This window comes from Anabrus simplex, chromosome 12 (genome assembly GCF_040414725.1).
Source record: "Anabrus simplex isolate iqAnaSimp1 chromosome 12, ASM4041472v1, whole genome shotgun sequence".
In the NCBI taxonomy this organism is placed as follows: domain Eukaryota; kingdom Metazoa; phylum Arthropoda; class Insecta; order Orthoptera; family Tettigoniidae; genus Anabrus; species Anabrus simplex.
In genome coordinates this window covers 57628848-57650561 of record NC_090276.1, presented here as the reverse complement: position 1 = coordinate 57650561, position 21714 = coordinate 57628848, and the positions used below count along the sequence as shown (strand labels likewise).

The following is a 21714-nucleotide window of genomic DNA, read 5'->3' as shown; positions in this document are numbered from 1 at the left end:
ATGAATGTGATCAATATAACACATGATATGGTATTCGTCAGAATATAATCTTGTATTTAATTGAGCAATAAAATGTTTTATAAAATGCCATACTCTACATTGCACTGAATTCTTTTAAGTCAAATCGAATGACTAAATGACAATTATGTTTGTTATTAAGTGATGAAAAACAAAAAGAACTAAAGGAATCACAGTAAAATATCAAATGATCAAGTGTCATTATGACAATACATTAAAATATCACTGCCTCTGATACATTACCAAGAAAATCAATGTTTTTATCTTCATTTTGGCATATAATACTTTACATTTCATGGGAAGGATGAATTGAATTAATACAAAAGATTTTGCATTTGTGTAAATGTCTCAGAATTTGTTTTTTGGCGCTTGGTCGAGTAATGCATAGCACCCATCATCCATCAAATGAAGTCAGTTTGATTTTTCTTCTTCCTCTTCTTATTATTATACACTGGCAGAGAAAAGTATCCAAACACCATGAATTAAGGAATGTAGCATACGGAAATTTTGGCAGCATATTTGTCGAGGTAACATATTTAATTGCCTATAGGTACAAGACTACAGGTTAATATACGCGCAAGAAAAACTATCGCAAATGTGCCATGCTGCTCCATTAATAACCGGTGTAATCTCCTGACTGTTGTATGCAGGCATGCAATTGTCCATGCATTGTGCCATACAGGTGCCGGATGTCAGCTTGTGGGATGAAGTTCCATGTCTGTTGCACTTGGTCGGTCAATACAGAGACGGTTAATGCCGGTTGTGGATGACGCTGGGGTTGTCGTCCAATGATGTCCTGTATGTGCCCGACTGGGGACAGATGGAGGAATCGAGCAGGCCAAGGCAACATGTCGACACTCTGTAGAGCACGTGTGGTTACAACAGCAACATGGGGGCATGCATTATCCTGTTGGGAAACACCCGCAGGAATGCTGTTCATGAATGGCAGCACAACAGGTTGAATCGTCAGACGGATGTACACATCTGCATTCAGGGTGCATGGAATAACCACAAGAGCGCTCCTGCTGACAAAGGAAATTGCTCCCCAGACCAGAACTACCAGTGTAGGTCCAGTGTCGACGCCGCAGACAGGTAGAATGCAGGCGCTTACCTGGCCTCCTTCTAACCGACACACGGCCATCACTGACACCACTGGACAACACAATGGATCTCTACTCCATCCTCCAATGAACTCTCGCTTGACACCACTGAAGTTGCAGATAAGCAGTGGTTTGGGGTAAGTGGAATTCACACTGCAGGGCGTCTGGTTCAGCGCTGCCCTTCAAGTAACCAATTTTGAACAGTTTGTTTCTTCACTGTATTGCTGAAATTGATGCTGCAGACGCAGTCTGCTGCGCCACAGCCATGTGCCAGATACAGCAGTCCTCCCTCTTGGTGGTGCCTCGGGGACGTCCGGAGCCCGGTCTTCTTCGAGCGAACCTTCTCGTGACCACTGCTGCCAGCACGCATGCACAGTGGAGTAATTCCTGCCAAGTCGTTCCGCAGTAGTGAGGAAGGAAAATCCACCTTCACGTAGCCCTATTATACGGCCTCGTTCAACTGCAGTGAGCTGTTGATACGGGCCTCTTTGTCATCATAAAGGCATTCTTGACCCAATCACACTCACTCTGTCCAATGTTACAGGTAACTTAATGCTGAAAGGTATAAAATGGCAGGGAGGGATTCAGTTAGGTGGAAATGTGGTAAGCAGTCTAGCCTATGCTGAAGACTTGGTCTTAATGGCAGATTGTGCCGAAAGCCTGCAGTCTAATATCTTGGAACTTGAAAATAGGTGTAATGAGTATGGTATGAAAATTAGCCTCTCGACGACTAAATTGATGTCAGTAGGTAAGAAATTCAACAGAACTGAATGTCAGATTGGTGATACAAAGCTAGAACAGGTCGATAATTTCAAGTATTTAGGTTGTGTGTTCTCCCAGGATGGTAATATAGTAAGTGAGATTGAATCAAAGTGTAGTAAAGCTAATGCAGTGAGCTCACAGTTGCGATCAACAGTATTCTGTAACAAGGAAGTGAGCTCCCAGACGAAACTATCTTTACATCGGTCTGCTTTCAGACCAACTTTGCTTTATGGGAGCGAAAGCTGGGTGGACTCAGGATATCTTATTCATAAGTTAGAAGTAACAGACATGAAAGTAGCGAGAATGATTGCTGGTACAAACAGGTGGGAACAATGACAGGAGGGTACTTGGAATGAGGAGATAAAGACTAATTTAGGAATGAACTCGATGGATGAAGCTGTACGCATAAACCGGCTTCGGTGGTGGGGTCATGTGAGGCGAATGGAGGAGGATAGGTTACCTGGGAGAATAATGGACTCTGTTATGGAGGGTAAAAGAAGTAGAGTGAGACCAAGATGACGATGGTTAGACTCCGTTTTTAATGATTTAAAGATAAGAGGTATAAAACTAAATGAGGCCACAGCACTAGTTGCAAATAGAGGATTGCAGCGACGTTTAGTAAATTCACAGAGGCTTGGAGACTGAACGCTGAAAGGCATAACAGTCTATAATGATATATGTGTATGTATGTATCATCACATGTTCAAATTTTGTTCATTAAACTGCTTAAAATGAAAACAGAACTGCAATGTACAATATATTGCATACAGATGCACAATATCTATATGTACCATGTATGGCTTATATGCAGTGTAGCAATACAAATCATGTTAGCGAGATGTCGCACGATGTATGAATAAATAAATAAATAAATAAATAAATAAATAAATAAATAAATAAATAAATAAATAAATAAATAAATAAATAAATAAATAACACCGGTATATGTACGGTGCATGGTTTATCAGTAGTTCGACAACATGGTCGCGAGAGAATGCACAATTTATTCTCCAGTGACAAATTACGAGTTTTCATTCTAAATACATACAGCTCTAAGTTATTGCTTGTCTACAATGTCACCAGGAAATACCGGCACCACACCCACTTGTTCTTTGTATGACTTTCCAAGCCTTGCAAGCAAGTGTGCACTGGTAGCAGAACAGCGACAAAATTAGTCGCTGAGAATCTAATTCACAAAAAAGTTAATATTTGTTCTTATTATTGGTAAACAAAGCAGACCTGGCCAACAGCTGGAAACTGCATATGATGATGATGATCATGAGTGGTAAACATTGAAATGAATGCATCCTTTTTCCATAACATTGCCACATTTTTGTGGTCTGCTATAATACATAATCGAACATTCCAGTTGCATGCAACCTTGTACTTCACCTCAAGCGGGCCTCTCCATGTCCTGGGAGTTTGTAAGTGTTTTCCAGTTTTGTGTTTATTAGGTACTTTTGCGGAAGTATTGACTACGCTGGAATGTACAGATGCATGTGTTTGTTTGTGAGTGATGTGATTATTATGGACTTGTGTGCATGAGAATTTTATTTTGTTTTTGGCTTGTTTGTACAAAAATTTGTTTTTCAATACAATGATACTGCACCTTTAACTTGTATCAAATACAATTTAATTATAAATTCATTTTTGAACAATACAAATACTGGCATTAAAAAATTCTTCGCATAATAGTCGCACCGTACTATATTTTCTGAAAATTTTGGTATATATAGTGCCTTTCAAAATAAAAGAAATCTTTTAACAAAAACAAATACCCATATAAGTTCAGAAACAAGAAGTGCTTTTGTAAAATCCTTTGTCTGGAGTGTACTACTTCATGGTTGCGAGAGCTGGACTATTGGAAAAATGGAAACAGATTCATTGGGAGCAACTGAAATGTGAATTTGGAGGAAAATTACGAGTACATGCCAGACTAAAAAAAAAAAAACAAAAAAAAACAAACCACAAATTAAGATGTTCTAAAGGAAGAAAATGAGCAAAAGATATGTGAAGAAGGAAGTTAAAACTGTTTTTGAAGGAAAGGTACTAGGAAAGAAAGGAAGAGGAGGACCAAATAAGACATACTTCAAGGATTTTAGGAGCTTTAATGGAATATAAAGACTACAAGGAAGTGAAGAGAACAACAGGATTGAGAGGAGAATGGTAGCAGCGACAAGGCTTAGCCTTTAGCGTACGATGATGATAGTGCGACGATTGTGCGGTGGAATGCATTATTTCTAAAATTTGGTTATTTTTTGAACAGACCTTGTATTTGATCTTCCACATTGTTCAGTGTTATGTATGTTCTGAAAATGTTGTGTAAAATATACATTCTCTCTCTTCCAGGTGGTGATACTCGCTTTTCCAACCCCTCTAAAGCCCACGTCTCCGTATGTGTTTTACAATAAGAAAGAAGGTCAGGAGCTCGGGGAATATTTTGGCTACAGCATTGCTGTGGGGGATCTCAACAAGGATGATTACGACGACCTGGTTGTTGGAGCACCCTTCTACTCGAACAAAGGGAGTCAGAGGGAGATTGGAAGGATTCATGTTTTTCTTGGAAGTCCTGGGGTAAGACATGTTTTTAAATTCACCAGAAATTGTATTGGTGACATCGTTGGTTTACATCCGATCAATCCCGTGCATTGGTGAAATACAGAACAATATAGTAGAGAACAAATGTAAATGTTTGGACATACACTATTTCCATATTATACTGAAATAGGTTAGAATAGAGGGCCATTGGTTAGTTCACCAGGAATATTTGTCATATAAAACTGAATAAACTCATATTATTGTTGTTGTTGTCGTCGTCGTTGTTGTTGTTGTTGTTGTCGTCGTCGTCGTCGTCGTCGTTGTTGTTGTTGTTGTTGTTGTTGTTGTTGTTGTTGTTGTTGTTGTTGTTGTTTGAGTCATCAGTCCATAGACTGGTTTGACGAAGCCCTCCATGCCACCCTATCCTGTGCTAACCTTTTCATTTCTACGTAACTGCTGCATCCTACATCTGCCCTAATATGCTTGTCATATTTGTACCTTGGTCTACTACCGTTCTTACTGCCTACACTTCCCTCAAAAACCAACTACACAAGACCTGGGTGTGTTAAGATGTGTCCTATAATTCTATCTCTTCTTTTCGTCAAATTTAGCCAAATCGATTCAGTATCTCTTCATTTGTGATTCTATCTATCCATCTCACCTTCAGCATTCTTCTGTAACACCACATTTCAAAAGCTTCTATTCTCTTCCTTTCTGAACTAGTTATTGTCCATGTTTCACTTCCATACAATGTCATGCTCCAGGTGAAAATCTTTAAAAACATCTTTCCAATTCCTATATCAATGTTCGAAGTGAGCAAATTTCTTTTCTTAAGAAAGACCTTCCTTGCTTGTGCTACTGAGCATTTTATGTCCTCTTTACTTCTGCCATTGTTAGTTATTTTACTAACCAAGAAACAATATTCATCTACTTTCTTTGAGACTTCATTTCCTGATCTAATATTTCCTGTATCACCTAACTTTGTTCAACTGCACTCCATTATTGTTTTCAACTTCTTGTACTCCTTCCCCAAGACTCTGTCCATACCATTCAGCAATTTCTCCAGATCTTTTGCAGAGTCAGATAAAATAATAGAATCATTGGCAAATCTCAGGGTTTTGATTACCTCTCCTTGGATTTTGATTCCCTTTCCAAATTCCTAGGATTTTCTAATATTTGTACCTCCACTAGCCTCCGTGGCTCAGGTGCCAGCATGTCGGCCTCTCATGCTGGGTTCCATGGATCAAATCCCGGTCACTCCATGTGAGATTTGTGCTGGAAAAAGCGGAGGCAGGGCAGGTTTTTCTCCGGGTATTCCGGTTTTCCCTGTCATCTTTCATTCCAGCAACACTCTCCACTATCATTTCATTTCATCTGTCAGTCATTAATCATTGCCCCAGAGGAATGCAACAGGCCTCGGCAGCCGGCACAATTCCTATCCTCGCCGCAAGATGGGGCTTCATTCATTCCACCCCTGACCCGGTCACTGACTGGAAAACAGGTTGTAGGTTTTCATATACCTCCACTGAACTTCTTGAAAGCCTGAAGTGAGTTAAGTCATCATCCCTCCTCTGTGCCTCTACAGATAAATAATTATGTACTTTTGTTTGCTTTTGATGACCAATAATTAGGTCAACAGTGTCATATCACTAGAAGAACATTCATTTCAAACTGAAGAAGTTTTCTAGCAGCATTATGGCTCCATGGCTAAATGGTTAGTGTGCTGGCCTTTGGTCACTGGTGTCCCGGGTTCAATTCCCATCAGGGTCGGGAATTTTAACAATAATTGGTTAATTCCCCTGTCATGGGGACTGGGTGTATGTGTCATCTTCATCATAATTTCATCCTCATCATGATGTGCAGGTCACCCGCGGGTGTCAAATCTAAAGACCTGCACCTGGTGAGCCAAAGTCCTCGGACACATCCCGACACTAAAAGCCATGCGCCATTTCAGTAGCAATACATCATATCATTACTTGGCTTTTCTCTCTAGCGACTGGTGTCATCTGTTTCATCAGCTTCTGAGACCGATTGAACTAATAGAAATGTGTTACGCTGGAAATGAAAACACATTGTGAAATTAAGTGATGAGTTAAAGAACACATGATGGAAATGCATGAGTATCTGATGAGTTTAATTAAAAACACATAGTTTGCATGGAAAATACATCTTATCATCTTCTGAATGACATGTGGAGGTGCTGTGATTCATATTTAAACCCGAAATTGAACCGAGGTCACATAAAGTTTTCTTTTCTTACAAATCAAAAAAGTTGAAATGTTGGTGACACTCATTAGTGTAATTAGATATTTCCTGTCCCTAGAAATGTGATGAATGCTGTCCCTCATATTTAACCTGTTCACTCTGGTGGACTGCAGCAATGGTGACAGCTTTTCAGATGCCGGCACTCGAGTCAACGCCACCTGGATGAAATTGCACAAGGTGTCTGTGTGATCAATCAGATGCTCCTATACCTAAAATCAAAGGTATACAGAATGATAGTGTGCCCAGTTGCCCTCTACGGATCGAAGTGCTAGCCAGGGACATGAAAGTGTGAGTGGGTTCTACATGCTATGGAAACGAGAATGCTCTGATGGATCCTTGGACTCACGCAGTTCGACCACACAAAGAACAATGATGTCACACGACAACATGAGGGTCACAGGGCATATATTTACTACCATAGAACAGAATTTATATATCTTAAAAAGAATTGAGAAAGGTAAACTCATGACAGGGTACGAAAACTTACTCATATTTCTTGACCAGCAGTTCAACAAAGATACGAACTTAAATGATGTCATTGATTAAAAAAAGTCCTTTGTACGAACAGATCGCAATACTTGCCAAAGTCAATTCCCCTCACAAGTAAATTTTTCAAAATTTTTCGACCTCAAATCAATAAGCACTCCCACCATCCCTATACATAACACGCTCTCCTCTTTCTCCCACCAGCCGCTAGCAGCTCCCCTTCAAACACAACAAGCAGACTCGTAGCTACTCCCTCGTGAGTGCAACCCCCTCCACGCGCAGTATAACACGCCATGCGCAGTAAGAGATCGACAGCTGTCAGCAGCTCTTAAGATCACAATGCAACAAGTCACTCTCGCTGCAAGGCAATAGGTAAGGTTGCACATTCTCCGTGCAATTTTCATAGCGAGTTCTTTTATCCAACGTTATCACCATGCTTCTGGTTTTCAATTACAGACTCCACCTTAGAATCAACAATCAATATGCTTATCTACACACAACTTTTGACCAGCACGTCAACAAAACTTTTCAATTTGTAGTAACGTTAAAAACATCACATCAAGTGGTTAAAAGGACTCCAAATCAAACTTGATCATCAACCAAGAGCTACCAGCTTTCACACCATCAATAAAGTAAAAATATTATACCATATGCTAATGACATTTAGCCTACGCACTTAACTGATTATTCATTAATCTTAAGACCATCATTTAATGACATTTTAAATGTCAATGGTTATTATCGCATTTCAACAAGATGGCATTTGATTTGATGATTTGGAATGTTTTTCTGTTTTTAACCACTTGTTAGTTAAATATTATGTATCAACTTCCTTACATCACAAGTTGTATTATCACCTCATTCATAGTTATAAGCCTTGTAAAGCTGCCAATTTAAAAAATTTGGTGCCTCATATCAATTTTTATATAAACTTTATTGCGCACAAGTTGTGCAGTATTAGGATACATTAATCAATACAGAGGTCTATGATTGATTTCACATGATTTTTACATGACAGTATGTGATATCGGTCACAATGTTTACCACAGAGTTCACATATGCACATCGAGTCCGGGTCGTGGTATGTCTTTGTCCTACAGATTTTGTGATGGTAGCCATGGACTGCCATGGAATTTACAAAATGTCTCAGCTCCTGGTTTGTGCCGGTCCATGCTCTGTTCATCATGGCCTCTGAAGAGTAGAACTCTGGCCATATCTCCTTCTTTTTCTTCTCCCTCTCTAACTGCAGTTTCTTCCAGTTGTCTGTACAGGGCAGATTGAATTTCCATCTCAGGTCCTCTATTAGAAATGTTTCTCTCGCGAGTTCGTACACTAGTCTTGACTTGGTGTACTTTGAAATTCCGAGGCCTGCTTTCAAGAATCTGGCTTCCACTTTTTCCATTCGTATTAGGTCTTTATAACTTAACTTTTCCCATGTTATCTCTATTCCGTATGTTAGAATAGGAACGATTTTGGCTTCAAAAAGGGCTATAGCTGTATCCAGGGAAAGTTTGCTTAATGACATGATGTCATAGATGGCTTTGGTTGCGGCAGCTACTCGTTGTGTTGTGTGAATTCTGAATAAGTGTGCTGTTGTCTGGCTGCGTTTATTTGCAGTCCGTTGTATTCAGCCCATGTTCCTAGAGCATTTATTCCTTTCTGGAGTTCGTTAGTATCGTGAGAACCTATCACCATGTCGTCTGCGTATATATAAATCTTGAGGGACGGAGCAGAAGTTCTTATTGCTTGGACCACGTCATGTGTGGCTACGTTGAACAGAAGGGGACTAAGGGGGTCTCCTTGTAGCACTCCGTTTGTCTGTATAATTTCTTGCGAGGTTGTTACGTTGTCTGAAATTATGATGGTGTTTTTACTCAGGATGTTGTATCAAGACGCTTAGTTCCTTGTTTTGTTCCACCATCTGTTCTAGTTTGCCGCATGTTAAGGTCCTGTTGAGATTGTCAAACGCTTTTGTAAAATCGACGAATACTGCGTGGAATTTTTCTTTTGGGAATCTTATATCCTCCTTGATGTCGTCTATGAGGTTTTTGACTGCATGTAGGGTGCTTTGGCTTTTCCTGAATCCAAATTGTTCCTCTGGGATCTTGTTGTTGATTTCCTCTGTTAGTCTTATCTTCACAAGATTCGTCAGAATTTTGAGAAAGTTGTTCTTTAGCGCGATTCCCCGGTATGAGTTTGGGTCAAGTGGCTCTCCTTTTCCCTTGTATATCATTCTAATTTTCGAGGTTTTCCAGCTCATCGGGATTTGTCCTGTATACAGACATAAGTTCATCATGTTCGTGATTGCTGGGATTAAAACTTCCGAGGCTGCTTTGATGTGCTCGTTAAATATCCCATCCGGGCCTGCTGCCTTCTTGTTTTTCAATGTTGATATAGTGTTTCTAATTTCCTCTGTTGTAAATCTTCTGATGTCATCGTATTGTCTTTTTATTTCATGAGCTTCGATGACCCTTTTATACACGACTTTTTAATATTCTTTTTAATACAGACCTATTTTAACATTAGTTCATAAGTTAATCAGGTACCTGATTTTATTTTAAGGTCAAATCATGGCTAATGATGCCTACATAATTAAGGCGAAACATGTACCATATTTTTAAATAATATGTCAACGAACAATTTAAGAAGGACAAGGCCCTAATTGTATGTGCTTAATGTATTGATTAGGTGGATAAAATAATAAAAGAACTTATTGTTATTATATAAGGTCAAATATCATCAATACGGAACCAAAAACGATTTATATCACATTTAATAAGTGGTATGTTCCGAGCCGTCAGTGGAGAGATGGCGTGGAATGACATTAGTAGATAAATAAGTTTGAGTGGCGCATCTTTAAAAGTAGGAAAGATCACAATATGAAGATAAAGTTGGAATTCAAGAGGACAAATTGGGGCAAATATTCATTTATAGGAAGGGGAATTAGGGATTGGAATAACTTACCAAGGGAGATGTTCAATAAATTTCCAATTTCTTTGAAATAATTTAAGAAAAGGCTAGGAAAACAACAGATAGGGAATCTGCCACCTGGCTGACTGCCCTAAATGCAGATCAGTAGTGATTGATTGGATTGATTGATTGATTGATTGATTGATTGATTGATTGATTGATTGATTGATTGATTGATTGATTGATTGATTGATTGATTGATTGATTGATTGATTGATTGATTGATTTTTTTTAATGGACAATGGAGAATAGCATCAAATAAAACAGTTTATAAGGAAATTGAACCAGTATTGAGCATTATTAGGAAAAAACATATGTCATTCTTTGGACATCTTATCAGAACACTTCACCTGACACCAAAACTAGCACAAGAACAAATGAAAAATTATGGAATAGCAAGACCAAGATTAAATGGATCTCAGAAATTAAGGAAGATATATATTTTTTTTTTTTATTAAGATAATTTAGAGTCACTTTAACCATAAGGTCTTATCGTGACTTCTAACTGTAGAATTTACATTAAATTACAGTAGGGTGAAGAATGGAAAAAAATATAAAAGTGGTATTTTAAACTGAACAGTTAAATTTTTGAATACAGGCCAGTGTCTTTGAAAAACTTGATAATTTGTTTGCACAGTGAAGGAGATGAGTGTGTCCCCTTAATATCCTTAGGTATACCGTGGTACTGGCGCCATTTGTCATACAGTGAACAGTCTGTTATGATGTGCTTCACAGTCAGCACACTATTGCATGTTGTACAGATGGGAGGCAGTTTCTTCTCAAGGAGGTAGCTGTGACTTATCTTGGAGTGGCCAATCCGTATTCTAGTTATTAGGACTTGATCTTGCCTGTGAAGGTTGTGAAGATAGTGTTGTACTGTAGATTCCGTTGTTACTTCGTGGAGTTTGCTGTTCGAAGTTTGAAGCCATTTTATCTTCCACTGTTGGTATAATTTTGTTTTAGCATAGGCAATAATGTCAGTGTGAGGGGTAGCTATTGTTAGATCGCCTAACAGGAGGTAAGTAGCGTCTTTAGCTGCTTGATCAGCAGATTCATTGCCTTGAATACCTCTATGAGAGGGTATCCACACAAAGATGACTTGTTTGCCTTCTTTCATGATGATGTTAAACAACAGTTGTATTTCTTGTACAAGGATGTGTTTCGATGATGGACTTTCTATTGCGTTTAATGCACTTTTTGAATCAGAAAAAATGATGGTGTTATTACAGGTGCTGGTTTTCAAAATATATAGCATAGCCTGCTTTATTGCGTACAGCTCATTAGAGAATACTGTATAGTAGTCAGGCAATCGGTATAGCATGGTACGTTCGGGATATATAATCCCACATCCATTTCTTTCCTCACATTTTGATCCATCAGTATAGATTGCAGTGTGCCTTGGGTATTTATTAGAAATTTCAAGAAATAATTGATGGTAGTGAGATCTGTCAGTTTCATCTTTGACACTGTAATTTATTTCAAAGTTAATTTTTGGAAGGGTAATAGTCCATGGTGGGACATTAAGAGAGTTGTCTGTGAGGAGTATTGGAGGGATATTTAAATTTAGTTCTTCAAGAAACTTGGCTATTCTGACATTGAAAGGCTGTGGTTGTGATCCTGATTTAATGAGTGTACCTTGATGCTTGTTAGGAAAAGCATACAACTTAATTCTTGATTCACTCATAGTTGCTACCTTGAGCGCGTAAGTCAAACTTAGTTGTCTACGTCTAATTGTGAGTGGTGGTTCATTTGCTTCTATTTGAATGCTGGCTACTGGACTGGTACGGAAGGCTCCTAGAGCAATTCGAAGAGCTGAGGACTGGATGGAATCAAGGATTTTGAGTGAAGACATTCTTGCGGAATTGTATACAATGCTGCCATAGTCTAATTTAGCCCTAATAATGGCTTTGTACGTGTTCTTTAGCACTTGGTAGTCTGCCCCCCAGTTCTTTGCTGCCAGGATCTTCATTATGTTCAGCCTTCGCAAGCAGTCATCTTTAAGGTTTTTCAGGTGAGGTATCCAACTTAACGTAGTGTCAAATAAAACTCCTAAGATTTTCATAGTTGTTACTGTTTCAATTTTGTGATTGTCCATGTACAGCTCAGGGTCTTGTACAGTATGTTTACATTTGGAGAAGAGTATGCATTTGGTTTTAGTTTTGGAAAACTTGAACCCTGTAACTTAAGCCCATTTTTGGATATTATCAATTGATTCTTGAAGTAACTGTTGAGTAGTTAATTTATTTCTTCCTGCACTTAGTATAGTCAAATCATCGGCAAAAAGGCAAGCCTTTACTGGTAGGTGAATGTTGGAGACAATGCCATTTATTGCAACGAGGAATAATGTGACACTGATGACTGATCCTTGGGGAACTCAATTGTTAATGGTTACTTCATGTGAAAGAGTTCCATTTGTCCTGACTTGAATTCGGCGATCTTTAAGGAAATTATAAATGAAGTGAAGCATGTTTCCTGAAATATTATGTTTCATCAGTGTTTCAATTAGATAGTCTTTCCACACCATGTCATATGCCTTCTCAATGTCTAAACTAACAGCTATGAGGTGCTGATTATTTAGGAAAGCTTCTCGGATTTCTGATTCTAAACATATCAGAGTATCTGTTGTTGAACGTGCTTGACGAAAACCATTTTGTGCATCACTAAAAAAGTGTATATGTTCCAAATACCAGCGTAATCTCTTGTTAACAATTTTCTCCAGTAGCTTACACATTGTATTTGTCAAGGCGATGGGACGATAATTATCTGGGATCAAAATGTCCTTTCTTGGTTTGAGTATAGGCACTACAATAGCACAATGCCATTGATCTGGAAATAGTTTGGAACTCCATATGTAGTTGAAAATAGCAAGTAGATAATTGAGTGCACTATGTGGAAGCTGTTTTAAAAATTCATATGGAATGGTGTCTGGGCCAGGACTAGATCTGCTGCATTTGTTGAGTTCTGTAACCATTTCTTGTAACTGTAAAGTATCATTATAAGCATAGTTCGGTGTAGGTACAGTTTCACTTAAGTCTATTGGATCTCGAGTTGTTTTCATGCGAAGAAATTCAGGTTCATAATTGTTATCGCTAGAGATTTCTGAAAATGATTTAGCCAGTTGATCAGCTATTTGTTGAGGTTCATTTACAATTGACCCAGCGACTGGATCTCTTAGAGAGGTAATACAGAATTTATTGTATTTGCCACTTATTCTTTGGATTTTATTCCACATAACTTTTTGTGAAGTTTGGCAGGTTAAGGAGGAGATGAATGTTAACCAGGAGGTTTTCTTACTTAATTTTATTTTATTTCGTGCTATTGCTCGGTGTTTTTGAAAATTGATTTTATTTTCAGGCGTAGGATTTCTTTTGTATAGGTAGTAAGCACGGTTTTTATTTTTGATAGCCTCTTTACAGGAGTCATTTCACCAGGGAACCGTTTTCTTGAAGGGTATAGGAGCTGTTTTTGGGATGCTCTGGTCAGCAGATTTAATTATTACTTCAGTGAAGTCTTGAACAATATCATTGATGTGCTTAGAAGGAAATTTATTTGTTGGAGTTAGATCGTTTAAATAGTTATTTACAATCTTTCTAAATGATTGCCAATTTGCCTTATTTAAATTCCATTTACAGAATTGGAGTTTTGATGTGTTGTCTGAAGAACTTTGATCATCATTAATTATGATGGGGAAGTGGTCACTTCCTTGTAGAGTTGAATAAATGGACCAGTTAAATAGTGCAGCTATGTCTGGCGTACATATAGTTAAATCTATGCTACTGTATGTTCCGTGTGCTATATCAAAACGAGTTGGAGCAGTTGAGTTCAATAATACTAGAGTAAATTCATCTAGTATCTTCTCTATTTCTTTCCCCCTTGCATCAGTATTGCGACTACCCCATAAACTGTTGTGGCTATTAAAATCACCCATCAAGATGAAGGGTTTGGGGAGTTGGTGTATTAGGTTTCTTAAATCATCAGCGTGAGATGTACTATTTGTAGGAAAATAAACATTACATACACATATAGCTTGTGAAAGGTATAATAAAACTGCGACTGCTTCTAAATCAGTAGTTAAAGGAACCTCTTGATGGTGTAAATTATTTTTAACATAGGTGGCTACGCCTCCACTTGCATGATTTGGATTAATTCGGTTTTTATAATGTACGTTGAACTGTCTTAAACGGGAAACAAAGTTGTCTCTAAAGTTAGTTTCTTGTAGACAGACAACTGAAGGCTGATGTTTATTTAGTAGAAGTTGTAAATACTCTTGCTGTGATCGAAAACTGTTGAGGTTCCATTGAAGTAATGATATAGTCATAAGAATGACAAACAAGTGTAGAGGGAATTTTATCATTATTATGAGAGGGAAGTAGAGTCATCGCTGGAGTAATCTGGAACTAAACTGTTAATTGCTTCACCTCGGTTTTCACTGCTAGCCTTAAGCAGTTTCTTGACTATTCGAGTACTCCTGTTCTTAATAGATTTTTCAGTGTAGTATGGATATAGTTTTTGAAGGGCTTGGGCTAAACCCTCTAGATCTTGGGTGTAATTGGAAGCTATTGCTGCAATGTCATTAACTCCAATACTGTTTTCAAAAAAGGATTGGAGTTGTAAGTAATTGAGGGGAAAGGACTGAGGGTTGGCTTCTAGAACTTGCTTAATTGGCTTAAGCATATCACTAATAGTTGTGCTTTCTTTTTCTGTCTTTGGTTTCTTGTAAGTTTGTTTTGTCTTGTGTTTCCCTGTCTGTTCACTTGTCTTAGGTTCAGTTGTTAGGGGAGGTTCCTTAAAATCAAGGTCTTTTCTGCCTGTAGTTTCACTGCTAGATAGTGATATTGGTCTCTTTGATCCAGCAAGATGAACATATGAGGGGTTTTGAGGGCATTCCAAATGAGAGGTTAGAGTCGTTTCGCCTGAGGGTAAAGGCCCACAGTTTTGATTTTGAGAACACTGAAGAGATGTAGATGTAGCAGTTGTCTGAACAGTAGTTTGTGAGGGAGTACAGGTAATATTTTCTTGACAGTTTGTTTCAATTTTTTGTGTATCCTCTACTAATTGGGGAAATTCTGTTAGATTGATCTTGCCACGAGAATGACTGTTTTGATTTAATGAGGAGCCTTCATTTATTATTTCATCATTATCAGGACAGTTTCTAGCTAAGTGCCCCTCAGTTTTACAAAGAAAGCAGGTGGGTGTGTCAGAGGATAAATAAATCCAGTAATTGGTACCCTCATATTCGATTTGGAGTGAGTCTGGAAGTTTGTTAAAGTCTTCATTTTGAATATAAATCTGTCTCCGAAAACTGAGAATGTGAGAAAATCCGGGGATTGTTAAACCTGCTCTAATAGGTGATATCTTTGACATTGGTTTAATGCCGAGTTTGAGAAATTCTTCTTCAATAACAATATTGGGAATCACAGGGCAAACATTGGATAGAATAACTCGTTTGTTTTTAGTTAGGAGAGGTCTTATTTCCAAGGAGACATTATTTATGAGAATCTTAGGATGTTTTGAAATTAATTCTTCAACACACTTTTGACTTGCAAGGAAGATACATATTCTTCCATTAGATATCCGTGAGACAAATCGGATGTTACTAGGGCTAGTGACTTTTCCAATTGCTAGTATATAATCTCGGATACTAATACCATCGCAAGATTCAATAACAATAGCTTGATCTTTGGTAGGGTAGGATTGCATTGCTGCAGAGTAACTTAACCTTGGGTTGTTAGGAGATTGATTAAGTGTGTTAGGAACAGTAATAGAGGTTGTCATGAGGTTACCTGGTTCACCGGTACGGGTGGGAATTATGCTTTCTTTATTCTGTCCATTCGTGAGGTTACTTGAGACTTGCTGATTTTCATTATTTAGATTCATTGAGTTAGAAAAAACTTGCCGACCTCCATCAACAGAGGCGGCCATTATCGGTTAGCTAACAAGATGAGGTTATAGGTATGAGAGTGATCCTTTAATGAACACTAATCTCCACAACGCAGATTTAAAACCACACTCACTACAAAAGTACTTAGCAGCTTCACTCTGGTGCTTCAGACGGTAAATTTTAGCTCAGAATGACCGATTATTGTCCGACTCGTTGGCTGAATGGTCAGCGTACTGGCCTTCGGTTCAGAGGGTCCCGGGTTCGATTCCCGGCCGGGTCGGGGATTTTAATCGCTTCTGATTAATTCTTCTGGCTCGGGGACTGGGTGTATATGTCCGTCCCAACACTCTCCTCATCATATTCAGACAACACACTACACTACCAACCACCACAGAAACACGCAATAGTGCTTACATCCCTACATAGAGGGTTGGCGTCAGGAAGGGCATCCGGCCGTAAAAACAGGGCCAAATCCACATGTGCGACACAGTTCGCACCCGCGACCCCACAGGTGTGGGAAAAGCGGCAGGAAAAGAAGAAAAGAAGAAGAAGAATGACCGATTATTCAATAGCTCCAAGCGACAATATTACACGCGAACATCATGTAAGTCACTGGGGAAGATTTTAAAGAACTGCAAACAACAATAAATGATCTCAAATACAAAACTGAAAATTTAAGATACTTTAAGACATACACACACACCAGGCTACCGAGCAAGATCAATAAAAGGTCTAGTGGGAGGGTATTTTCAACAGAACAAAGGAAGGCAGCATCTCTCGGAATGAAAAACATTGGGCTGATAGAAAATCAAGAAATTCTTTGTACAGTTGACTAGAGTGGTCCAATGTAGGCCATAAAATGTAAAATAAATAAAATCTAGCCATATTTATATGGCCCATGAAACACATTTTAGAAGACAATTCATTTATTCTGAGGAAGCATTTATAACGAATCATCGTATTAACACAGACACAAAGTCTGACTTATCTCCAAAATACAGACACGGGTCAAAGTGATATTGTATACAAAAGACACGGAAGTTACAGTAAACAGAGGACAAACCGGTACTGTCCAGCATAATACTTGTACATATCCTTCTCAAGTTCTATGGGTGTCAATAAGGGCTAGCCGCTAGGTTGCAGCGTGCACAAAAGCTCAAGCAAAGCTCGAACTTGTTCGAACTTTGACATCATCTGTTCAGTAGCTCGAGCCGGGCTCAAGCACATCACTACTCATAACCAAACACAGATCTCATCACTATGGCAACACATTTACATTATTTTCCTAGGAACTATAATAAATTATATTTCCAAAACATCTATAAATACAATAAAATAATCTACCAACCTTATGCAACTATACTAATAATCTTTTTTTTTTTCAGTCTTAAAGCTAAAAACCACACCCTGCATTTATGCACAGTTACAGTGTGTATTGAACCCTATGTGGTCTTTGGTCATGTACACCCATAATAGACGGCCTTACATTGACTTAAATAAACTCATCCCCACGCGTCTCCTTTCTCCACGGTCATCCCTTCTACAGTGATCTTACAGTAGATAGCCAATCACAGAAGCATTCCACATGGGCATGCGCTGTGTGAAATGTATACACGAGGCTAATGATATAATTATAACTGATGCCAAGGGAAGTTTGTAAACCAGACGTGTGGTTGCAACTGTCTGGCTGGCATTACATTTAACTTACTCTACATTTGTAAACTCAAACATTCTAAATCTTTTCCTATATTAAAAAAAATTTTTTTTTTTTTTTTTTTACAATTTGATTTATGTCGCACCAACACAGATAGGTCTTATGGTGATGATGGGATAGGAAAGGGCTAGGAGTGAAAAGGAAGTGGCCGTCACCTTAATTAATATACAGCCCCAGCATTTGCCTAGTGGGTAAATGGGAAACCATGGAAAACCATCTTCAGGGTTGCCGACTGTGAGGTTCGAACCCACCCCGGATGCAAGCACACAGCTGCGTGCCCTTAACCGCACAGGCAACTCACCCAGTTCATATTAAGTGGAATAACAATTCTAATGAATTAGACTTTTGAGCTGTCAATATTTTACCTGAAACAAATTTTAAGAAGCAGAAAAAACTTTAATTATACTATCATTGTCATACATCTCCTTAAACTGTTCATTGTAAAATCCAGTCTGACTTCTGCATACTACATTGAATGACTCTCTCATCTAATGATGTTTTAACATGCAGCTCTTTCACCTTAAAGTGTATCATATGACCATAAATTTTTCTCATATTTTGTAATGTTCAATACATTAACTCTAAGCCAATGTCATTGCTATGCAACTGAAGATTTACCATTATTTTTAATCTGATGTTTTTGCAATTTTGATTTGTGAATAAATTTGAATGTATTTACTTGGTGGAACAATTATACTATAATGCGTGATCAAAAGTTTCCGTTTGAGACCGTTACTGCAGCGCACATGCAATGTAGCAGGACTCTGATGCGGGTTTATAAGCACAGACATTGTAAGCAAAGGTATTAGTGTGGCAGTCGTGTTGTGCTGATGTGCATGCCTGAAATGCGGTCCCGTGAACTATGGTGACGTAATTATCCAATGCGTCCAAACAGGATCTACGTGCTGTTATTTTGTTCCTAGCTGCTGAAGGACAAACATCAGTGGACATCCATCGGAGAATGAAGACTGTATATGTCAAAAACCACCGTTGTGGAATGGTGCGCCAAGTTCCGTGCGGATCACGTTTCGACGCAAAACGCCAATTGATCTGGGAGGCCAGCCTCTTCCATAACAGACAAAGCAACTCAAGTAGGAGACACTGGAGCACCCACCCTATAGTCCTGATCTCTCCACATGCGATAATCACTCCTGCGGTCCTCTCAAAAAGGCCTTGAAGGGTTGACTCTTCCTGTCGGACGAGGATGTGCATCAGGCGGTTGCTGATTTCTTCATGTAGCAGGATACAGTGTTTTACCACACGGGAATCTTCATCCTGGTGCATCGGTACGATGAGTGCCTCAGTGCTCACAGCAATTTTGCCTGATTGGCATCCCGATTCAGGACTGTACGGCCATCAAACAGAAACTTTTTGATTGCACCTTATAATTTTTTTCAAATATATTCCAGCCTATTCAAGAGGAATGTTAGAAGTTGCGATACTGTTCTTCTGTTCTAGATGTCCTTGCAGAAGCCTAAGTTTGGACACCTCATTGAAGGCACAGCCATTGATGGTCGGTTTGGTCTGACTGTGGCCTCACTTGGAGATATCAATCAGGATGGCCATGATGGTAAATATACCAACAACAACATTGCCAACTGTAAAGTCCCAAATGAAACATTTGAGATAATGTAAAAAATGTTACTCTAAGAATACTTTTAAGCAGATTGGGTTCGCATTTATGTTGTTGGTAGAAAACAACACATGTACACAGGTAAATGTAGAGTTGTTCTTTGTTACACCCAATTATACAACTGAATTTGTGAAAAGAGGTAAGTCACGGGGTTGATACAGTTCAGTGGTGCTAAGTCCATAAGCTATGTATCTTCTCTTGAATTACTCTTTACTCACACATCTGAGTACAGAAAGGCTGTGATCATCATTTGGTAAGTAAGATATTATTGCCAGTAGATCCCTGTTCTTTTCTGTAATGATTACCTGATGCAGTGTTTGAACTTCCAACAATCCAGACCACACGTCGTCCATTGTTCGATGTTCTTTTCAGCGACTGGCATTCCCTACTTCAGAGTCATTATTGAGGGCAGTCAGAAACAATGAGAACTGGGTGTACGAGCATTAGAGGGTTGGTCATTCTGATAAATAATTTGAAAAGAAAAATTCCATACATCACGCTGATGTCACTTTATCAGCTGCTAAAGTTAGTCAACCAGATCACTTTGCAGGTGAATTCAAATGGGCTTAGTGAGGTGCCATTGCTAAATCCGCACATGGCTTAGGACCGAAGAAAAGAACTGTATTTTGAATACAGACCTCCGAACTGACAGGCTCGCGCGTACCAAGTATGTTACGGTGACACTGTGTGTTTGTGTTTGAGGTTCTCCAGCCACTTTTATGCCATGTACAGATGTAGCAACAGCCCATTTGAATTCGTCCATGAAGCGACCTGATTGGCTATCTTCAGCAGCTAATAAAATGACAACGGCGCCAGATATCAAATTATTTTTTCAAATTATTTATCATATGACAAACCCTCTAACACTGATATACGTTGTTTCTGACCACCCTGTGTGTGTGTTTCCTAGTAAAGCTACCTACATTATTAAACATTTTTTTATGAATTTTTTTTTTTTTTTTTTTTTTTTACAAGTTGCTTTACGTCACACCATCACAGACAGGTCCTGTGGTGACAATTGGACAGGAAAGGGCTAGGAGTGGGAAGGAAGTGGCCATGGCCTTAATTAAGGTACAGCCCCAGCATTTGTCTGGTGTGTAAATGGGAAACCATTGAAAAACCATCTTCAGGGCTGTCGGCAGTGGGGTTTGAACCCACTATCTTCCGAATTATTAAAATCCTAGTGACCGCAACATGCTTTAAAGATATTCAGCTTCTTAATGGTAATCAGCTGGCCAGCATCTTCTCTCATGTTGAAGAAATCTGATGCATTCATCGGAACTATTTCCAATGGCTTCTGATCTTCCACAGTTGTCAGCATATCACTGAGAATGAAGGCTTTGACACTTTTTTCCTCAAGGGCATGGGGGGTTACCACTGTTGCCAATCGGAGTACCTCATGTTTCCCGCATGAAAAGTGCACGTGGAACTAGCAACATCCATACATTGATCTTCCTGACACGCAGCACCTTGTTAAGTAAAATCTCTGATTTTTCCTGGTTTTGGCACATTGCGACTTTTCCACATTTAGGTATTGAATTGTATCTGATTCATGCGGTCTTTGTGAACAGACATTGCCGTGGGAGCTCCTTACGAGGATGGACATCGTGGAGTTGTCTACATTTACAACGGTGGCCCTAATGGACTGAAGGCTCCATACAGCCAGCGTATTGCAGCTGCTGATGTGGACCTCTCGCTGCGGGGATTTGGCATCAGCATCTCACCCCCTGATGACATGGACAGCAACTCGTTTGATGGTAAGCTAAATGCTTGTGTGATGTTCTCTTTCAGCCTGTTATGTCTGCATAGGCCAAGCTGCTTACTACATTCCCTCCCTGTCATTTTACACCTTTCAGCAAATGACTTGGGAGTCAGCAGCCAAGCTGCTCGACTATCTTGTATGTTTATTAATTTAAACATAGTGGTTTGAGTTTATAATGTTCCATATTGACTACAACCTCTACACATTTGATGTTTGAATTCAGCCTTGTCAATACTTAGAGTTATTTAATTAATTATTTATCATCACCTAAAATCAGTACATGTTTCGAGGACTTATTGTCCTATTCCTCAGCGTTTTTTTCCACACTACCAAATATTTCTTGGACCTATCTATCTACTTATTATTAAACACCAATCATATTCTTAACAAATCATCTCTTAATTTATGATATGTGTCATCAGTAAAATATGTCACAAATGGGCACTACTCTATTTAAAATCTTCTTAAAATGTCTTTGCCTTGTCTAATATCTACGAATTGAAAATTGGAAAGTCAGCATTTCTAGCTATAGCCCGACAATGTAAATTCCATTACAGCAGACTTTTTTGCAGACTTTTTCTATCT

At 38.8% G+C, this 21714-nt stretch overlaps 1 protein-coding gene across 1 annotated transcript in view; it reads left to right on the top strand.

The window, feature by feature from the left end:
* LOC136884022 (integrin alpha-PS5) overlaps positions 1-21714 on the top strand; it is a 156085-nt gene that overhangs the window by 69504 nt on the left and 64867 nt on the right. Inside the window, exons 8-10 of the mRNA XM_067156026.2 lie at positions 4230-4454; positions 19193-19304; positions 20939-21124. Of these exons, the coding sequence (XP_067012127.2) occupies positions 4230-4454; positions 19193-19304; positions 20939-21124 (523 nt within the window). The remainder of the gene's footprint in view (positions 1-4229; positions 4455-19192; positions 19305-20938; positions 21125-21714) is intronic.